General features: G+C 38.5%; 1 protein-coding gene across 1 annotated transcript in view; it reads right to left on the reverse strand.

The window, feature by feature from the left end:
* oplah (5-oxoprolinase, ATP-hydrolysing) overlaps window positions 1–16,957 on the reverse strand; it is a 33,057-nt gene extending 16,100 nt beyond the window's left edge. The window contains exons 1-13 of the mRNA XM_022685439.2: window positions 16,867–16,957; window positions 15,271–15,442; window positions 12,745–12,936; window positions 11,838–11,952; window positions 10,972–11,095; window positions 9,708–9,903; window positions 9,008–9,173; window positions 4,754–4,892; window positions 3,560–3,627; window positions 3,189–3,478; window positions 2,862–2,974; window positions 1,281–1,451; window positions 987–1,124 (exon numbers count right to left, since the gene is read on the reverse strand). Coding sequence (XP_022541160.2) covers window positions 987–1,124; window positions 1,281–1,451; window positions 2,862–2,974; window positions 3,189–3,478; window positions 3,560–3,627; window positions 4,754–4,892; window positions 9,008–9,173; window positions 9,708–9,903; window positions 10,972–11,095; window positions 11,838–11,952; window positions 12,745–12,936; window positions 15,271–15,441 — 1,883 coding nt within the window. The 5' untranslated portion in view covers window position 15,442; window positions 16,867–16,957. The remainder of the gene's footprint in view (window positions 1–986; window positions 1,125–1,280; window positions 1,452–2,861; window positions 2,975–3,188; window positions 3,479–3,559; window positions 3,628–4,753; window positions 4,893–9,007; window positions 9,174–9,707; window positions 9,904–10,971; window positions 11,096–11,837; window positions 11,953–12,744; window positions 12,937–15,270; window positions 15,443–16,866) is intronic.
* Window positions 16,958–18,138: the final 1,181 nt, after the last annotated feature.

The following is an 18,138-nucleotide window of genomic DNA, read 5'->3' on the forward strand; positions in this document are numbered from 1 at the left end:
AAAAGAAAAAAGAAAAAAAAAACATGGAGATGGAACTAGATTAATGATTAGATTTACATTTCACTTTAATGTACCCCAACTCACTCCACATAAAACTCCTGCAAGCCAGCGTTGTGGCGAATTCAGCACCCCCGCCAGGAAAAGCACCACCTCTCTGGAGCACGCACGTATGTCTTCTTGGCTTTAACTTTTTTTGTGAAAATGAAAATACCCAAGATGCTGTTCTAAGCTACGCTGACTCCTAAGAAATAATGAAAAAGAAACATGCCACCTGCAGCCTCTCCAGTAAAAGAGTGCTTTTTCTGGTGGAGGTTGTAACGAAATGCTGTTGTATGGATGATTCATAATGTTAAAATATTTGCAATTGTGTAAATAGTAACAGAGTTTGGTCACGTACACCACGTACGACACACATCATGCATCGGAGCCTAAGGGGTGGGGGTTTAAGCGCATATAAAATGGATGAGGTGGTAGCTAGGGTAAACCCGATTCTCTGTGTATGCTACACTGTCTGACTTCAATAAAACTTTGTTACTCGCTTCGATCCTGACTTAGCATTCAACATTATTTTTCCATTCCAACCACCAATTTTCCATAACAAGGTGCTGAATTCGGCAACATAGTAGTGTCGAAATCTGCACCCCCGCCATGAAAAGCACCCCCTCTCTGCAATGTGTACATCTTCTTGATAAAAACGCTTTAACATTACTTAGAAATAAGCTTCGAGAGGGGGTGCTTTTCCTGACGGGGGTGCTGAATTCGGCACAACACTGGCAAAACATGAAACTTCAGCAATCATGAAACAGAGTTATCCATCATGAAGCCAGAAAAGAAAGAAGAGGATGAAAGAGAAAAAAAAAAAACAAGACATCAGTAAGTGATAATTTACATTGGATAAATTAGGCCCATAACTGGTGTTGTTTTGCTTGGAGCCTCCAAATGACTTGAAGCAGTTAAGACACACTTATACACACACAAACTGTTACCGTTTGGTAAAAGAGGTGCGGAAGTCTCCGGCCTGACAGGACTGAGCATGCCCGGGGTAGCCACTGGCATTGACCATGAGAGCACAGTCCGTTCCCTCATATCGCATGTGTAGAAACACCTCCGTACTGATCTGAGAACTGTACAAGACCTTTTTTTAGTACATTTAGTATTTGAATAAAAAAAAATGAAAAGAGGTATATGTAAACATGTAATTCCCAATGTTAACATGCTTATTGCCAATTCATTTTTGCCCAAACCACAGCTGCAAGTGTAACTTTGCCACATGTGTTTACCAGCTGAAGCCTCGTTGTTGCAGTGTGTTCTGGCAGCGCTGGGTGAGCTCCTGTATCCTGCGATCCAGCTCAGAGTAAGAATCCTCTTTATACTGCAGAGAACACGGCTCCTGAGCCTCCTCTACCACATCAGCCAGTGCTAAACCATACGCTGACAGGACTCCACTGTACCTACAGACAGATATTCGTAAAACTGAAATGTTGTGATCAACACAGATTTTTATCAGCTAAAAATATTAATAATAATGCTGGCCACAGTTATTTTACAGTTCTACTTTTATTTTATGCTACAAAAGAATATGAATATCCAGCTTGGATTAATAATAAAATGAATATTTAACTCATAAATAAAATAAATTAAAATAAAATTATAAGGCACACTTAAACTCCTTAAAATCCTTTAATTTTCCCAAAAATCATCAGTGCACTATATATGAATTTTACCAGTCAGGTTGTAAAGAACAAAAAAAGCCATTCTGCTGAAGTGCAGCATTATACAGAAGTTTCAGTTTAATTCCCCAGCACCGAGACTGGAGTAGTATTAGCATTAGTCGCTTAGCCCAACGCTAGCTCCTTCACCGTTCAGAGGGGAGAATATTGGACTGTAGCCTGAATGTTTACCGCATTAAAACAAGCTACGTGTGATGAACCGCTAGCTAATATTACCAGAACACTCAGGGTTCCTCAGTGTAGCGCTGTCAGGCAGCATTAGCTGCTAACCACAGCTAGTGCTAGCAGTAAGCAACTAATGGTAACACTCCATTGCGCTTGAATGACTTTAAAAGAAGAGTTTTGTTTAGGTTTCGTTTACTTAACTTAGCTTTAGTTACCCCCAACACCACCCAGCGGTGAGACCTGCTGCATTAGAAGGGAAACATGGCGACACCCCTGTTCCTTACAAGTGTCGCATGGTGTGCCTTATGTATGAAAATAGACTAAAAAAAAGACGTTTATTGACAGTGCACCTTATAATCCGGTTGGTCTTATAGTGCAAAACGTACGGTACACTGAACCTGTATGCCTTAATGCTTAGTTGTATCTCATCTTGTATCCTCCAGAATGAAACTGCGATAAAATAAGTAATATCAAGAATAAATGCTAAGGGCTCACGGTGGTCCGGTGGACTTTATCAGGAGATCACCATGATCAGGAGATCGTCAATTCGAATCCTGTTCATGCAGCTTGCCATCAGCTGCCGGAGCCCAGAGAGAGCACAATTGGCCTTGCTCTCTCTGGGTTGGTAGATGACACTCTTTCTCCACATCCCTCTCTAGGTAATATTGGTCAACACAAGGTGTCCGTGCTGGCTACTCGGCAATGCTGCATCAGCAGCAGTTTGGAAAAAGGTGGTAACTGTGTCAGAGGAGGCATGTGCTAGTCTATACCTTTCTGGTGTCAGGGCATTTCTAGTGTTGGGGGAATACAGAACCCAGCTGAATGGGCGAGAAAAATGGCATCGCTAAATTGGGTTAAAAAAGTGGGATAGTAAAAAAAATGATTTATTGATTTATCGTGAAACAAAATAACTAATAACTAATAAACACAGCAGTATAAAACAACATTCTGTTGAGAGGGACGTACTTGTGTATGAAGACAGTTTTCATGCCCAAAGCTCTTGCGATGGCACAGGCATGCTGACCCCCAGCTCCTCCGAAACATGCCAGCACATGCTGAGATGTATCGTGACCCTTAGCCTGACACAGAAGAAAACACAGCTTTTTAAGTGGTGTAAAAAAATATGGCTGGTGAATTAACTGAGGCATTTTTAATGGCAAATACCACATTGTATTTACATATTTTTCCCTAATTCCTGGAAGCCTTAGACCTATGAATGCTGTGTAAGGAGTATTGTAATAGTGTGGAAATTATGTAAACCCTCCAGTCATACCTTACACTTTCTATATTTACCTGAGTAAGTGCTCTGATTGGCCGACACATGGCCTCATTCGCAACTCTGATGAATCCCATGGCGACCTCCTCCAAGCTCATTTCCGATTTGCCCTTTTTCTGGCTGGCTCCGTGTTCTGATTGGCTGCTGGACAGGAAGTGGTTGATGTCCTGGGTGAGCTGCTGAAACCCCTTCATTGTTTCCTCTGTGGAGAGCGGCTCGTTCTCTCCAGGGCCGAAGATGTGAGGGAAGAAGTCGGGTAGCAGTCGACCGAGGGCCAGATTAGCATCAGTGACTGTGAGAGGGCCCCCTATAGTACAGGATGTAATATGTTAGTACAGAGTTTGTAGAGAAACTTGCTGTGAAACGAGAGAAATATGTTTCTTTTCACCTTTTCTGTAGCAGGCAGGACCTGGGTGAGCTCCAGCAGATTCAGGACCAACAACAAACATCCCTGACCTACAAAAAGAGAGAGATTTTTTTAATTTTTTAATAATAATAAGATTAAACAGGCAAATCTGCTGATACAAATCATGCTGGGGTAACTGTCTAAATCTACTATAGGGGACATACCATCCTAATATAAACTGTTTCTTTAAATAGTGCTGTATACCTGTCCTGTGCCCACATTCAGACATTTATTTAGAAACAAAAGCCTTCTAATATTGTTTAAACCGAGACAATAGGTCTGTTTCCTCACAATCACGTAGCGTTAATAGACCTGTACATTAGGATTGACAGTGTAAGTATAAATCTTTAGGTACAATAATTAGTGATGTAAATTACAGATGGGACCAATCCTATCTAATATCGGTATTGGGTCTGATATTGATGTAATTAACACATAAAATATCAGATAAACAAGGCAGTTCTACGTCTTACCATGACCCACAGCTGCTTTAGCTTCAGTAAACAAAATTCTTGCGGTTGCTTTGACTAAAATGTTGTTTGTTTAGAGATATTTTAGTGTAGAAATGCAAAAGAAATGACTTGCAACTTGTAATGTGAGTAAAGCCTAATAAGATGTGCTGTGTTCTGTTTCATTCATTATATTCTCTTATCTAAAGCAACTAATAAATGATCAAGAGGAAGATGGATAGTCACAAGCCATCAAACCAAGCTGAACTGCTTGAATTTTTGAACTAGAAGTGGCATAAGGTTATCCAAAAGCAGTGTGTAAGACTGGTGGAGGAGAACATGTTACGATGCATGAAAACTGTGATTAAAACCAGGTTTATTCCACTAAATATTGATTTCTGAATTCTTAAAACTTTATGAATATTAACTTGTTTTCTTTGCATTATTTGAGGTCCGAAAGCTCTGCATCTTTTTCTTGTTTCAGCCATTTCTCATTTTCTGCTAATAAATGCTCTAAATGTCTATACTTTTATTTGGAGTTTGGGGAAAATGTTGTCTGTGGTTTATAGAATAAAACAACAATGTTGATTTTACTCAAACATATACCTATAAATAGCAAAATCAGAGAAACTGATTCAGAAACTGAAGTGGTCTTTTTATTCTTTCCAGAGCTGTATATCCTGCCTAATACCATAAATATTGCAGAGTGTGTGTATGTGTGTTGTACCTAAAGAACAAGCGTGAGCCTCCTCCTGCCGCCACAGTGTTGATGTCCAGCTGAGGCGCCTGCAGTGTGACTCCAGCTGTAGTAGCTTCAAACACATGTTCATACTGCCCAGCGTAGCGGCTAACATCTGTGGACGTGCCTGTAAGTAAAACAGCAGCAGAAGTAAATTAAGCTAAAGTTCTGGTTTAATTAAGTACTTTAATTCAGTGATGTACAATATCTTTGAGAGTTGTGTAGCACTTACCTCGAATATTAAAATAAGATGGATGCTGTTGGACCAGAACTAGGTTCGTAAAGGGCAGTTATTGATTAAATAACCATTGACCAAAAACAAATGAGAAAACACCACAGGCCAATGTTAAGTTTAGAAATGCCGGCTTTATGAAAAAAAATGTAAAATTAGGAAGTAGAATTGTATTAAGAAATAGGATCCTTCAAAACATTACATACTTAACACATGACAGACAAAATGATCACATATGGATGAAAAGAGAGTCAAACAAGAATCTGAGATTTACTCAGTTACCCTGTAAGTTAAGAAAACCCTTTTTGAATTCTTACTCTCTAGTTAACTTAACTTAGTTAGTTTCAGTAGTTTAATTAGTATCTCAATTGAGCTCTTAGTGTTCTAATATCGGTTTTTGTTTAGTTGGTTTGAAGTTATTTGATATAACTAGGTTTATTTATTTTAATTATCTATCTTTGATATTAATCAAATTAGGCCTATTTTTATTTTAACTAAATCAAAAGCATTTGGTATTACCCTTTATCAGTAAGTTATTACAACCAAAAAAAAACATAGGGCATATCACTAAGTCCACATGAGAAAGTTAACACCTGTAAATGCAGTATCAATCAACCTTACAGTTAAACACATTCAAGGCATATGCATAAGCATCTAACTGTATCAATGTCCATTAAATCGAGTCCTTAGTGCTAAACAGTCCTTCAGCAAACAAAATGGAGACGGTCCTTTTTACTCAGCAGCGCGAGCTCTCCATGCACTGCTCACGTGATCCAGAGGGAAATTAGCACTTTAATTTGAACAGCCTTACCGCGGTTGCTGAGAGACCCTGGCTCCTCGCTGCAACGTCCACTCCCTCCGAATGGGGAAAAGATCGTTTCTCTCGACGCACAAACACACAGTCCCAGTCGTAGCTCCTAACTCGGGTGGCTCGCCATCTACTTTTATCACGCGCTGCGGCCGTGATGCTCCAAGCTCCACTCTTCCTCCGTGATTCTCGAGAGTAATTCAAATTAAACGCTGAACAAAACCACAGTCTATCAGCATAGACAGAAGGCTAAACAACACTTAAAAAAAACAAATAAATTGTGAAATCCACTTAAACCTTCTCTTTTTCTCTCCTTCTTAATGGAGCTACTCTCCAACGCGACTTCACCCGTGTGTGCTGCGTTGATTCTGCTCCGAGTCCTCTATGGAGGACGACTATCGGTGCTGTGATTGGCTGTTAGCTATGACCTTTCAACTTCAACCAATGATAAAATAATGTACCAAAACATGAAATAATGTTTTTTTTTTTTAATACTATTTATTTATTTTATACGTTTTTTAATATCACTAAGTAAATTATTAAAATTATGAATTTCTGCTTAATATTCATTCTTATTTATTAACTATTTAATAGTCAATGTCTACTTTCACCTGGGTTACAGTTGCTTTGTGATATATTGAGTATCGCGAATTCAAAATATTGTGAGTTCATACTGATGCCATTATTGTGGGCAACGCTTCATGATACTATCTTATCGTAAAATGCCCTGTGGCTCTGACGGAAATGGCCCCCCATTTACTGTTTAGGGCACTATTGAGTATGTCGGCCATTTTTCTCTGAGTGTACGAATCGTAGGGAGGAATTGGAGTATGATTTTGAGGGCACTTTAAAATTCCACAAAGCCTCATGATTTATAGTTCACATTGCTGCATACTACATAAGCTAAATGCGTTCCAAAATGCATTGTGAGTCTCCCTACTAAGCAACAGACAGCCGAACAGACGGAGCGGACAGCGAGCCATCAGGGTCGCCATTGCTACATTAGCATTCAGATAAAACCAGGTCACTGGGTACAAAGCGTTTCAAATCTGCCAAAATGCAGAGAAAATCGCCCAAATACCAAACAGCTGATGTTTAGCATATGGACACTATTACAAGTTTTATTCCAACATATACAGGACTCGCTTTGTCTCTACAAGGTTAGCGTTAGCTATCTACAACACTGATGAGTAAACTTTTCATCAGCAGCACTCGCTTTATCTCTGCCAGGTTATCTACAGTATCTACAACACTGATGAGTAGCCTTTCCATCAGCAGGATTCTCTCCATCTCTGCTAGATTATCTACAGTATCTACAGTATCTACAACACTGATGGGTTCAATTTCCAAAGTCTTAACACTTGGCAGTTTTGTCCACCTGTCAAAGCACAGCGTTTTCACCAGTCAGTTTCAGACACAACTCAACATTTCAATCTGGCAACATTATGAGCCGCTGTACACTGTTAATTTCAGTTGTTTTGCAATGTAGTTAATGTGAGGATTATGTTTCTAAACAGTGTAAATGTAACAGTATACTGCGTGATCAGCTCAGAGCTTCTCTAACTTTTAAAACAGAGCTTTTTAAACACAGTTCGGCCGTTCAGTTTTTTTTTTATTTAAGCAACCAGAGCCAGCGCAATGTTAATGACGGAGGGGGGGGGGGGGGGGTGAGGGAATGTCCAAATCAACTTGAGTTTCACTGCTACTTAATTACTACACAGTCTCTCCCTATATAGAGCAACAATAATAAGCCATTTCGGTCACAGCTTGTGATTTCCACCCCTAGCGCTGAGAGGGGAAAGGCTAGCATGTTCCTTTCTATAAAATCTTTGGTGTAAACCTAATGTTATGGGACAGCTGAACACACTTGGAAGAGAACACTAACTGCCAGATGGCTGTGGCCTCGCTGGGGAAAAACATGTTACAGAGCCAATGCTTACACTGCTAAACCAATAGTGAGCCCACAAAGTACAAAGTATGCATTCTCTAGGAAAACACTAACTAGGGATAGGCATCAGTCGATAATCATTTAGCGTACAGACAACACCTCACTGGGCACAATCTCCTCACCTTGACCTCTAATCACTTTTGTGTCCCATTCTTTTGCCATCTTTTCATCTTCAACCCACTTCCATCCATCCCATTGTTTTAAGCTTCCCCGCTCCAAATAATCACAAATAAACTCTGATCTAAAACCCTGCGACACCCATTGCTGACACAGTGCACACAGCTTAAATATACTCCACAGAAAAGAACAACCTATAGAATGAGACACCATGGAGCAGCTGCTTTTTAGACTCATATTAAATGTGCCCAATGCCAAAGATGGCAGTATAAACACTACCAGTACTGTGCTGCTCTCATCAGAGTGTGTGTGTGGGGGGGGTTGAGATCCAGAATTATCCTCCCTTTGCAAGGAGACTCAGTCACCTGGTACGTGTTAATGTGTCTATGTAGGTGGGTATGAACTACTGGTACACAATGAGACTGAAAACCAGAAATTTGGACATTCAGTATGCAGTAAACTGGTCATATGGGAATGTTTAAGAACATAAAAAGGTTTACGATCCCTTGAGTCCAGTTAAAGAGGTTGCTGATAAATGGAACAAGGGATTAAATAGGTTAGGATTTAACTCGGTTAAGATGGCTTTGTTTTACACTGACAAAGCAGATTTTTTCAGCTATATCTGATGCAGGTGTGTGTTATCTGTGTAGCAGTGTAAACAGCAAAAACATGCAAAATCTGTTATTTTCAAATCCGACATTCTATCATTCTAAAAAAGGCTTTAACATCATTGAAAACATTTTTAGAAAGAGGTTTAAAGAAATAAAACCAAAGCAGTTGGCTAAGTAATGTGCCCGTTTTACAGTATGCTCAAATGCATTCTTATAATAAATCCAGCTGTCATTAATTTGAGCTCTTTGATAGCTCCTGTGAAGCTGAAAAAGATGAAACCGAAACTTCATGTGAAGCGCTGCTATTTTGCTTGACCATGCCAGTTAAGGGGTGTCAACTATTTAGATGAATGTAGCATATAGGTCACTTTTAAAACATAACGTAAGGAGATCGCCGGTTCGAATCCTGTTCATGTAGCTTGCCATCGGCTACCAGAGCCCTGAGAGGGCACAGTTGGCCTTGCTCTCTCTGGGTGGGTAATACTGTCACATGTAAAAAATGTTCACTGTTCATCAGCTCTCTCACCTCCCATGTCAAATCCAATGACAGGCTTCTTCTCAGTAGAACTGTAGGAAGTGACTGCATATCCCACCACTCCTCCAGCCGGACCTGAGAGAACCGCCCGCGAGCCACTGAACTGCTCCATAGGGGTCAGGCCTCCATCAGACTGCATAAACAACACGTCCACATCCTGTTACATACACACACAGACAGAGAAACAGTTCACAGAAATTAGTTCACAGAAATCTGGGGGAAAAAAATCAAAACATCAACAAAACATAATACATAGCAACGCAAACCTAAAATTATTATTTTTTCTTCATTTACTGACAACAATTTTATTTAAACGCAAAATCACTATTTTAGCCTATTTCTATTCTGCTTCCATGATCTATTCACAGACACATAGTCTAGTAATTCAGTAGATAATTCCACTAAAATGAATCAAGAAGTCTAAAAAACTCTAAAGTCGGTAGATATTAGCATTTAAAAGACTACAAATATGGTATAACATAGTATAAATACATGCGCAAGGTTTATATGTTTAACCACACAGTTTTAGAAATTAATTATGGTTGTTTAGAAAACACGTAAAACTATAATAACGTCTCAAACTTAACTGGATTTGAATAGGCTGTTATTTTAGGTAGATATGAATATATATATGAATATAGCACAAATATCACACATGCACACGCAAACACACAAGTAATTACAAACTCACCTTCAGTCCCCCCTTGAAGCCAGAGGTGAATCCACTGAGGTACTGGTGTATTTTTGGGGTGAGATAAGCATCTGCACACACTGTGTACCCGCGGGGTACTGCTCTGATCATGGGCATAACCTCACTAGACAGAGACACCTGGGTGAACCCAAGTCGCCATGCCAACGATCCCACAGCCTTCTCATGGGCCGGCCATCTGAAATAATCACACACATTAATATACACTTATTAGACATATTATTACATAATAACGTTAACTTGCATTTAAAGATGATGGATAACAGTGGTGTCAACATCTTACGGAATAAATCTTTAAGAGACTCCTGAAGACAGAGCTCTTCAAAGAGCACTTACTCTCTTAACCCCTCTAACACACTAACTACTTCTAACCTCATTTCCTTCTTCCCCTTCTTCACTCCTCTATCCCTTTATTTCCCTTCAACCTCCTTTAAGCCCTATCTAAAAAATGGTTTATCTTAATTCCTATTACTTTGTACTTGACTATTGTAAGTAGCTTTGGACAAAAGCGTCTGCCAAATGTAATGTAATGTAATGTAATGTAAATAATTGAACTCATGATTTATGATGGGTTAATGCAATATAATTGGGGTTTCTATGGTACGTGGGTATTAGCATTAGCTTGGTTTAAAACAAAAAAAATGTGTGTGGTTCTTCTTACTGGTAAAACAGTGTTTGAGTGATATATTTATATTTATAGATTTTGGCAAAATTCTGGCTGAAACTCATTTGACTTTACTTAATTTTTTATTTTTTTTTAGAATTACAGTTTTGTTCACTTAACTTAGCTTAGCTTTACAGGTCTCACCATTCAGCAGCAATACCTGCTGAATTGGAAGGAAAACATGGTGACATTCCTGTTTCTTACTAGTGTCACAAAATGCACCTTATAACCTGGGATTAAAACAGCCATCAGCCAATCCATATGGTCGCATTAAAAGCTGTAAGACTAAAGAAAATAAATGAAATGCCTTTTACTTTGTTTTTATTTCTGTTGTCAGTCTGAGCACCTTCCTAAGTGTGCAATTCCTAGAAGTCTATGTACAACTCTATCCAGTCATAGAAGAAGTGGCTCCTATGGCTGACTCATTAACCAGCTTCCAATTCAATGGTTCAAAGGTGCTGCAAAACATTTAATCTCAGCCTGCCTCTCCAATCAGGTGCCACTATCATTTACTCACATACAGCAGTGCCTCGGTTAGTTCAGTCTAATGGTTAAGCTAACTGTAGGGCTGAATGTACTAACATGTAGGAGTGCAGCAGCAGCACAGCCAGACTTGTGATTCCACGGGACAAAACTGCCTTCAAATCTCTCTCCACCCGGTGCAAATCCAACTCCTGCCAGACCTCCAGACTCTCCCCTGTACTGCCTGAGTGAGAGAGAGAGAGAGAGAGAGAGAGTTAGCAGGATTAACTAAGCTAATTTTAGCTGATAAACAGTAATGTAAATGGCTAAATGTGACCCAGTATTCTATACTTTCAGCATAATATAATATTATATAATGCAATATAATAATAAAAAAAACAGTAAGCATATTTTAATTTATTGGCAGCAACACATCTTAAAACACACACAGTTGGTACCCATTGGCTAGACCTGCTGTTCCTTATAGTGTTTCTTAAAATGCACCTTATAATCCAGTGCGCCTTACGTATGAAAATTGACCAGAAAATAGACGTTTATTGATAGTGCACCTTACAGTGCGACAAATATGGTACATTCAGTCCAAATCCAGATGAGGCCACTCAAAAAGGCAGCTATCGAAAACAGGCACAAAGTTTTTTTTTTTTTTTTTTTTTAGCTTTTTTTGGTATCAAATTTCGATACCCAGCTCTAATCACCATTATCCTTTAGCTTGTTAGAAGGTTGCGTGGATGGTGTGTTCTCCCAGTTGTTTTTTATATTCTGGCAGGGCGTTGCTTTGCTGTCAAAGATGTATCACACTACAATAATAATGTGGTCAAAAATGTCACTGATGACCCCCAAATATGGTTTGAGTAATTGGATTACAATGCGTTTAAAAAAGTACTTTGTGCTGCCACTTGTGATCAGATAAACCAGTACACACTTCAATGCCAGGTGTAAACAGAGCCGTAAATACTGGTCTCTACCTGTGACTATACGTTTAGGCTCTTCCCTGGACAGCTGGCATCCATCTTGTCTCAGGACAACTCTCTCATCCACTTCAATGACCTCCTCATAAAGAACGTCCGGCATACACACCCGCTGTACAGCAAATAACACATATATTAGATACATTATAACAATATCTAGAAGAGAATGACTAGCAATGTACATAGCTCTAAAATCAAAGTATTTCAAGTTAATTAATCAATTCATTAATTCATCCATTATGTGATAGTGGAGTTCTGACTGATCCATTAAAACAACTATACTTTTCTATAATGTAAAATTAATTATTTTAACACAATCTAATAACAGACAAAATACAAAAAAAATGTGCCAACTGCTAAGTATGTGCTTACTGGGAGCTAATGTAGAAACACATGACTAGGCCCAAACAGAAATGATTTGCTAGCTCCAAGCTAACTCACTAGCTTAGAGCTAACATGTTAACTGCAAGCCCTTTCTTTACTCCAACTTTACCCCCCAATGCCAGGAGGGTAAAGGCACATGGAGGGTAAAGGTACATGCCTCCTCTGACACATGTAAACTTCATGTGAGCCACCATTTCTTGTTTTAACCTTGTTTCAGATGCAGCATTAGTGTGCACCCATCTCACAGTCTGAGGTAAGCGCAGCAACTCAGCTCTGATAAATCATCTAGCAGATGCCAGTGCCGGCCAACACCACCCTAAAAACTGACGAGAAAAGAGAGCGCCATATGCCCACCCCAAGTGAGCAAGGCCATTCGTGCTGTCTCTGACTCCGGCTGCTGATGTAACGACCCAATATATATTTCATTAGCTTGAACGCTACCACTGCTATTTAAAATTTCAGGAATTTTCAGGAAAAAATATCACCAAAACAGGAATCAATATGTTTTTACTGCGCTCACCAGATCGAACAGGTTGGGTCTGGCCTGAGTGCCGATGTGCAGCAAGTCTTTGAACCCGCGGGTCACCAGCAGAGCGGTCCGCTCACCCTGCCGCTCCAGTAGTGCATTAGTGGCCACTGTGGTGCCCATTCTGATCCATCCAATCAGAGAGGAGTCCACAGGCTGCTCCCTTGGGAAACTGCGGCCTGTTTCCTGTCCATATTGAACACAAAAAAAAAAAAGGAAAACAGAAGATTCTAGTCAACTGTTTATTGTATATCACTGCAGTGTCATGTGTAAGGTTTAATCGATTAAACTACTGATGAAAATTGCTTTTATAATGCTTTAATCCTTTGTAAATTCAGATTAATGGATGTGGTTGACTGCAATTCTCTGTAATCTCTCCTAAATCTATCCTCCTCTTTTCGCTGTTCTGTTCTGTTTGCAGTAAAGCAAGTAAAGAAAAAACAAATTGGTGATGGGTGTTGTGGCCTCAAAATGAGGTGTGTTCAGGTAAATTTCTTGTGTATTGCTACCTTGGCAACAAAAAACACAGGTGCGCCACTTAATTAAAGCTACCTAGACGAACATCTAGAGTCAGACACTTATTGCTATTTTGGCAACTCCGGCGTAAATAGAAATACTAAAGAAAATGACATTGCTGCACCATTAAAATAGAAATCTGAGCACATAGCAAGTGAAATGCTGATTTTTTTTTACATCATGCCCAAAACTCACCCATGATTAATTAAGAGAATTAGTGCATGCGTTGGTGCAGTTTAAGCTACGCAAGGTGTACTTTTCCCGCTGTTACAATAGCACATACCGACATGAACACACAGATACGCCCTAAATCATGCTGTTGAAGTTGAAATCGCCTATAGATCACTAAAATAGATCCCCTAATGTTGATGGAATAGATCCACAATGTAAGCTGGTACTGTCCTCAAAATGCTCCTTTAATTTTAAAAATGTAGAATGTACCTGTATATTTCCATTTTTCCAAAGCAATTGCCTGGGTTTCATGGAAAATATAAGCTAGCACTGATAAGCTGTTACTGAAGATGCAGACTGACAGACAGAACTTTTACAAGACTCTTTTACTCTTTTACAATTTGATGTGGTTCTGTGTTGAGAACACAGATGAGCACACTTTTCAGTATAAAAATGATCAACTAAACTAAACTAAGATTTTACTCAAATGCACCCTATCGATTCATTTATTTGCCGAACAAAAGTGCCTTATAGTGTCTAACAAAGCTGGAAAAGATTCCTAAGTGATAATTCTCCTCTTACTGTGAAGCATTATGGTTTATGGGTTGCTTTGCTCCCTCAGGGCCTGGATTCCATGTGATTATTTGAGTGAAAAGTACTTATCACAACATTTTACAGCGGAATGTAAAGGCTGAGGAGATACGACAATGGCCCAAAGTACATAAAGCAAAGTCTAAAAGAAAAGAATAAAAAAAGAAGGATTTGTCCTCACTTTTACTGAGATGGTGTGGAAAGACCTGAAAAGTGCTATGCATGCAGAACATAACTGATATGTAGGGGTCAGAATTCTTGCTGATTAGTAGAGAATCAAATACTTATTTCACGTAATCAAATAAAACATAATTTCTATCATTTATTTGATATGTTTTATCTGCATTCTTTGTTTGCATTCTGTCTCTCTCTGTTCATATAAACCCATCATAAAAAAATTTAGATTTGTAAGGGAGTAAACTACCAAAATCAGCAGGGGTATATTTATTTCTAGATCTATATTAATGTTGTCAATTATCACTAGATTATCTGAATCTTGGGATTAATAAAGTGTGATTATAAATAATTAATACTATAAGCTGATGCTACTGTGCACTGAATTGATGTAATCTTTAGACTGCAATATATTAAATAAGCATAAACAGTATGACTTATTAGTTTAGTTAGACTGCTTGTCTATAACTGTGACTTCAGTCAGACACGTTTTATTAAAGCTGATATCTGAATGTTTCGGGATTTAGGGCTCTCTCTGGTGAGAATGTGTAATTGCACTGAGCATGCGGAAGAATTATTTTAAACTGGGCGGGTGTGAAGCGGGCTCTTTTCAGATGAATCCGATTCCAGGTTATGTTCAGTCAGAGAGAGTGCGCTCATTCAGAAACTTCACTCCTTTTTTTCTTTGGTTTTACTATGAATGAATGAACTACTGATATCTGAGTTTCCCCTCTGAAGTCTCCATTGCTCCACCAGCCGCTCACGTTCAGTAAAACTGAGCCGAATCCTCTTTTAGAGGCTGTACTTGTAACGTAAGTAAGTAAACACGTGTGACGTGGCCAGAAAAACTCGATCTGACACTCCAGTTTTTAGAACAAATATATATTTTAATTAGGCTTAGCAGGGATGGTCGTCCAGCACACCCGTACCATTAAACACAATATTGTATCCCTTCTTCACGCAGAAATGCTTCTGCTTTCAGTTTCGAAACAAAATAATACGGACTGCCACTTTAATAATAAAACTGGTAATTTTATCCTAAAACCCTATTTTTCTTGTCTTCCTTACCTGTTCCAGTACACGACGGATGCCCTCAGTGGGTGCATCCTTGTAGTTCTGGGGGTCGTGTGAGAGTAGTTTGAGGACCCGCTCTCTACCGTCCGGCAAATGAGCGAAAACATCAGTGAAGGTCCCTCCACGGTCGATGGCAAAATCAAACTTCTTCTGAGTCTCAGCCATTCTGCAGAACAGACCCATGAGAATGGAAAAAAAAAAAACATGGGAAAAGTGAATCATTTTTTGTATAATTTAGATGCTATGATACAAACTAATTTATTAACAGTGGTTTGATGTGAACTGAAGTTTATTTCTAACTAGAGTGCTATGAAAACGTTTTCATGACAATTTTTCTTTATAAATCATTGATTGTTTGGATCAGCCATTTCAGTTAAATATATATCATATAGCAGATGAACACAGTAATATATAAGAAGTGAAATAAGTTTATAGGATTTACAGAAAGTTTGGAACACAAAATTAGTTTAGAAAGCTCATTGAAATTGAGTTATTTGGAGGACGATATGCATGGTGGGCAAAAAAAACCCACACCATTTCAACACAAACACTTGCTGACCACAGTAAAATTTGGTGGCGGTTCAATCATGCTGTGGGGCTGTATGTTCAGTGCAGGTACTGGGAATCTTGTTAAAGTTGAGGGAAGCATGGATTTCGGTCAATATCAGCAGATTCTTGAGAACAATGTTCATGAACCAATGAAAAAAGATTAAGTTGGGGCTAGATACTTCAACAAGACAACGACCCTTAACTCTGCTGTTTTATGAGCTGCTCCGTTCTGTCATGATAAGTATCTGAAGAGGTAAAAGGGAGACAGGCAATCCTTTAAGCTTCGAGATGGGAGTGAACCAACCCCCTGAGAATAGACCAACACATTAACGGATGGGCGATATGTCAGGGTATTTTTGTGATAACGATATTTTGGCGATATGACAAAACAATGAATTGAAAAAAAAAAATTCAAGAATACACTACTGCACCATAATAAATATTAAAGTTTATTTGGTGATATTATTGCATACAATATGATATAGCACACATCAGTAGTAGAAGTACTGAGAGAAATCTGTCATTACTCATGTTTAATCACACTTTTTCTTTCTTAAGACTAATCTAACCACAACACAATGTTTTTTTTTCCTTTTGCTACAAACAACACAATAACTTATGCTGGTGCCCATACTTTCCAAAATGTTCCTCAATAAAGATCAATAAAGTGTCTGTCTATCTATCTATCTATCTATCTATGTAGGTGTGTATCATACTGCCTTAAAAATATCAATATATCAGGACATTTTTTGCGATAACAATAATTAAAAATCTTAAATCGCGATTTTATCGCGTACAGTACGATATGGCACACCCCTAATTTGAAAAGGTCAAAGTTTCTGACAACACTTCTACACACATACACACAGACTTAAAGTAAAAAAATGGTTTGTTCCTATTGAAACATTAAACTGGACAGACTGAACTAAACCAGGCGGTCTATTTACAGAACTACAGCTCTGCTCTCCCGGGCTGCTCTGTATAAATACCTGTATCTGTGTGAACACCGCTGTAATATCCGCTCAATTAATATTTACTCACCGCTTTGAAAGAAAGGCCGCTTTCTCCGAGGATGAGCTTTAACGTGCTTCTGCGCCGTTCTGTAGACCGACTCGCTCTCAGCCGGTGTTCTGTCGAGGTTTGCTACCCATCGCTTTGGGCTCCTTTACGAGACTGCGCATGCCCCGACCAACGATTTTACATATGTTTTTTTTTTAGTTTTTCATGATAATTCCTTAAGTTTTTATTGGGAGCATCAAACAACCTTCTTGCATATTAAAAAAAACTGTAATTAGCTGTTAAAATAATAATAACTATAAATCTATAAAATATATATATAAAACGGTTTCTATTCACGTACATGGCCATAACTTTTTAAACTTCACCTGATACAGTGATTTAGCCACATATCCACATATCCTATCTTAGGCTTCTGCTGAGAGTATTTTATAATACGGTTTCCAATATGGTGCTTTTTGTGGTATTTTTCACTTTTTAAAAATTAAATACTACTGGGGTAGCACGGTTTGACAAGGAAGCACAACTCGACAGAACACCGGGTCCACGTGGGCGGAGCTCAGGGTTCTGACTCGACCAATAAGGTTTGAGGGCGGGGTTCATATCACCACACACCGCTAGAGAGAGCCCGCGACCGAGTCTTTAATAATTTATATAATTAATAAACTCAAATTAAAAATAGCAATTAATTACCTACCCATGATATTCCTTTAATTTTGGAAAGGGATTTTTTTTTCTGAAAAGGCGAAGAAAACCTACCTACATTTTTCTGTTTGTCTACAAAAAAATTTGTTTCAGGCAGTAAAGGTGCTAGAATCACTGCTACTCTGTGCTGACTGACTGGTTAGTGAGCTAACGCGGAAGATACAGCCACAGCACTAAATTTAAAAGGTTTTTATCAGAAGGTTTAAAGCGTTTAAAATTATGTTTTCAGTGCTAAAACATGTGTGATGGTCTGTGTTGAGAAAATGAGTACACGTTTTAGTATATAAATTATGAAAAAATTATAAACCTTTTTTTTTCTCAGTTGCTCCACATGAACCCATTCATTTTTGGGCTCACTCCAAAAAAAAAGATTCTTCTCTCACGAGATTGTCTGACGGCATCTACTCGCATTTTTCTTATTTTCCAAATTATTGATACTTAAATTAATTAAATAAATACTTTATTCACAAATGTCGAATTTTTTGTTAAGACATTGTTTACCAATATAAGACTGGTATAAGCAAAAGTATAAGCCAAAGTTAAAAGATAAAAGGCTATATTTGCTTTTATATGTATCTACAAATCTACAAT

The sequence above is a fragment of the Astyanax mexicanus genome, chromosome 15 (genome assembly GCF_023375975.1).
Source record: "Astyanax mexicanus isolate ESR-SI-001 chromosome 15, AstMex3_surface, whole genome shotgun sequence".
In the NCBI taxonomy this organism is placed as follows: domain Eukaryota; kingdom Metazoa; phylum Chordata; class Actinopteri; order Characiformes; family Acestrorhamphidae; genus Astyanax; species Astyanax mexicanus.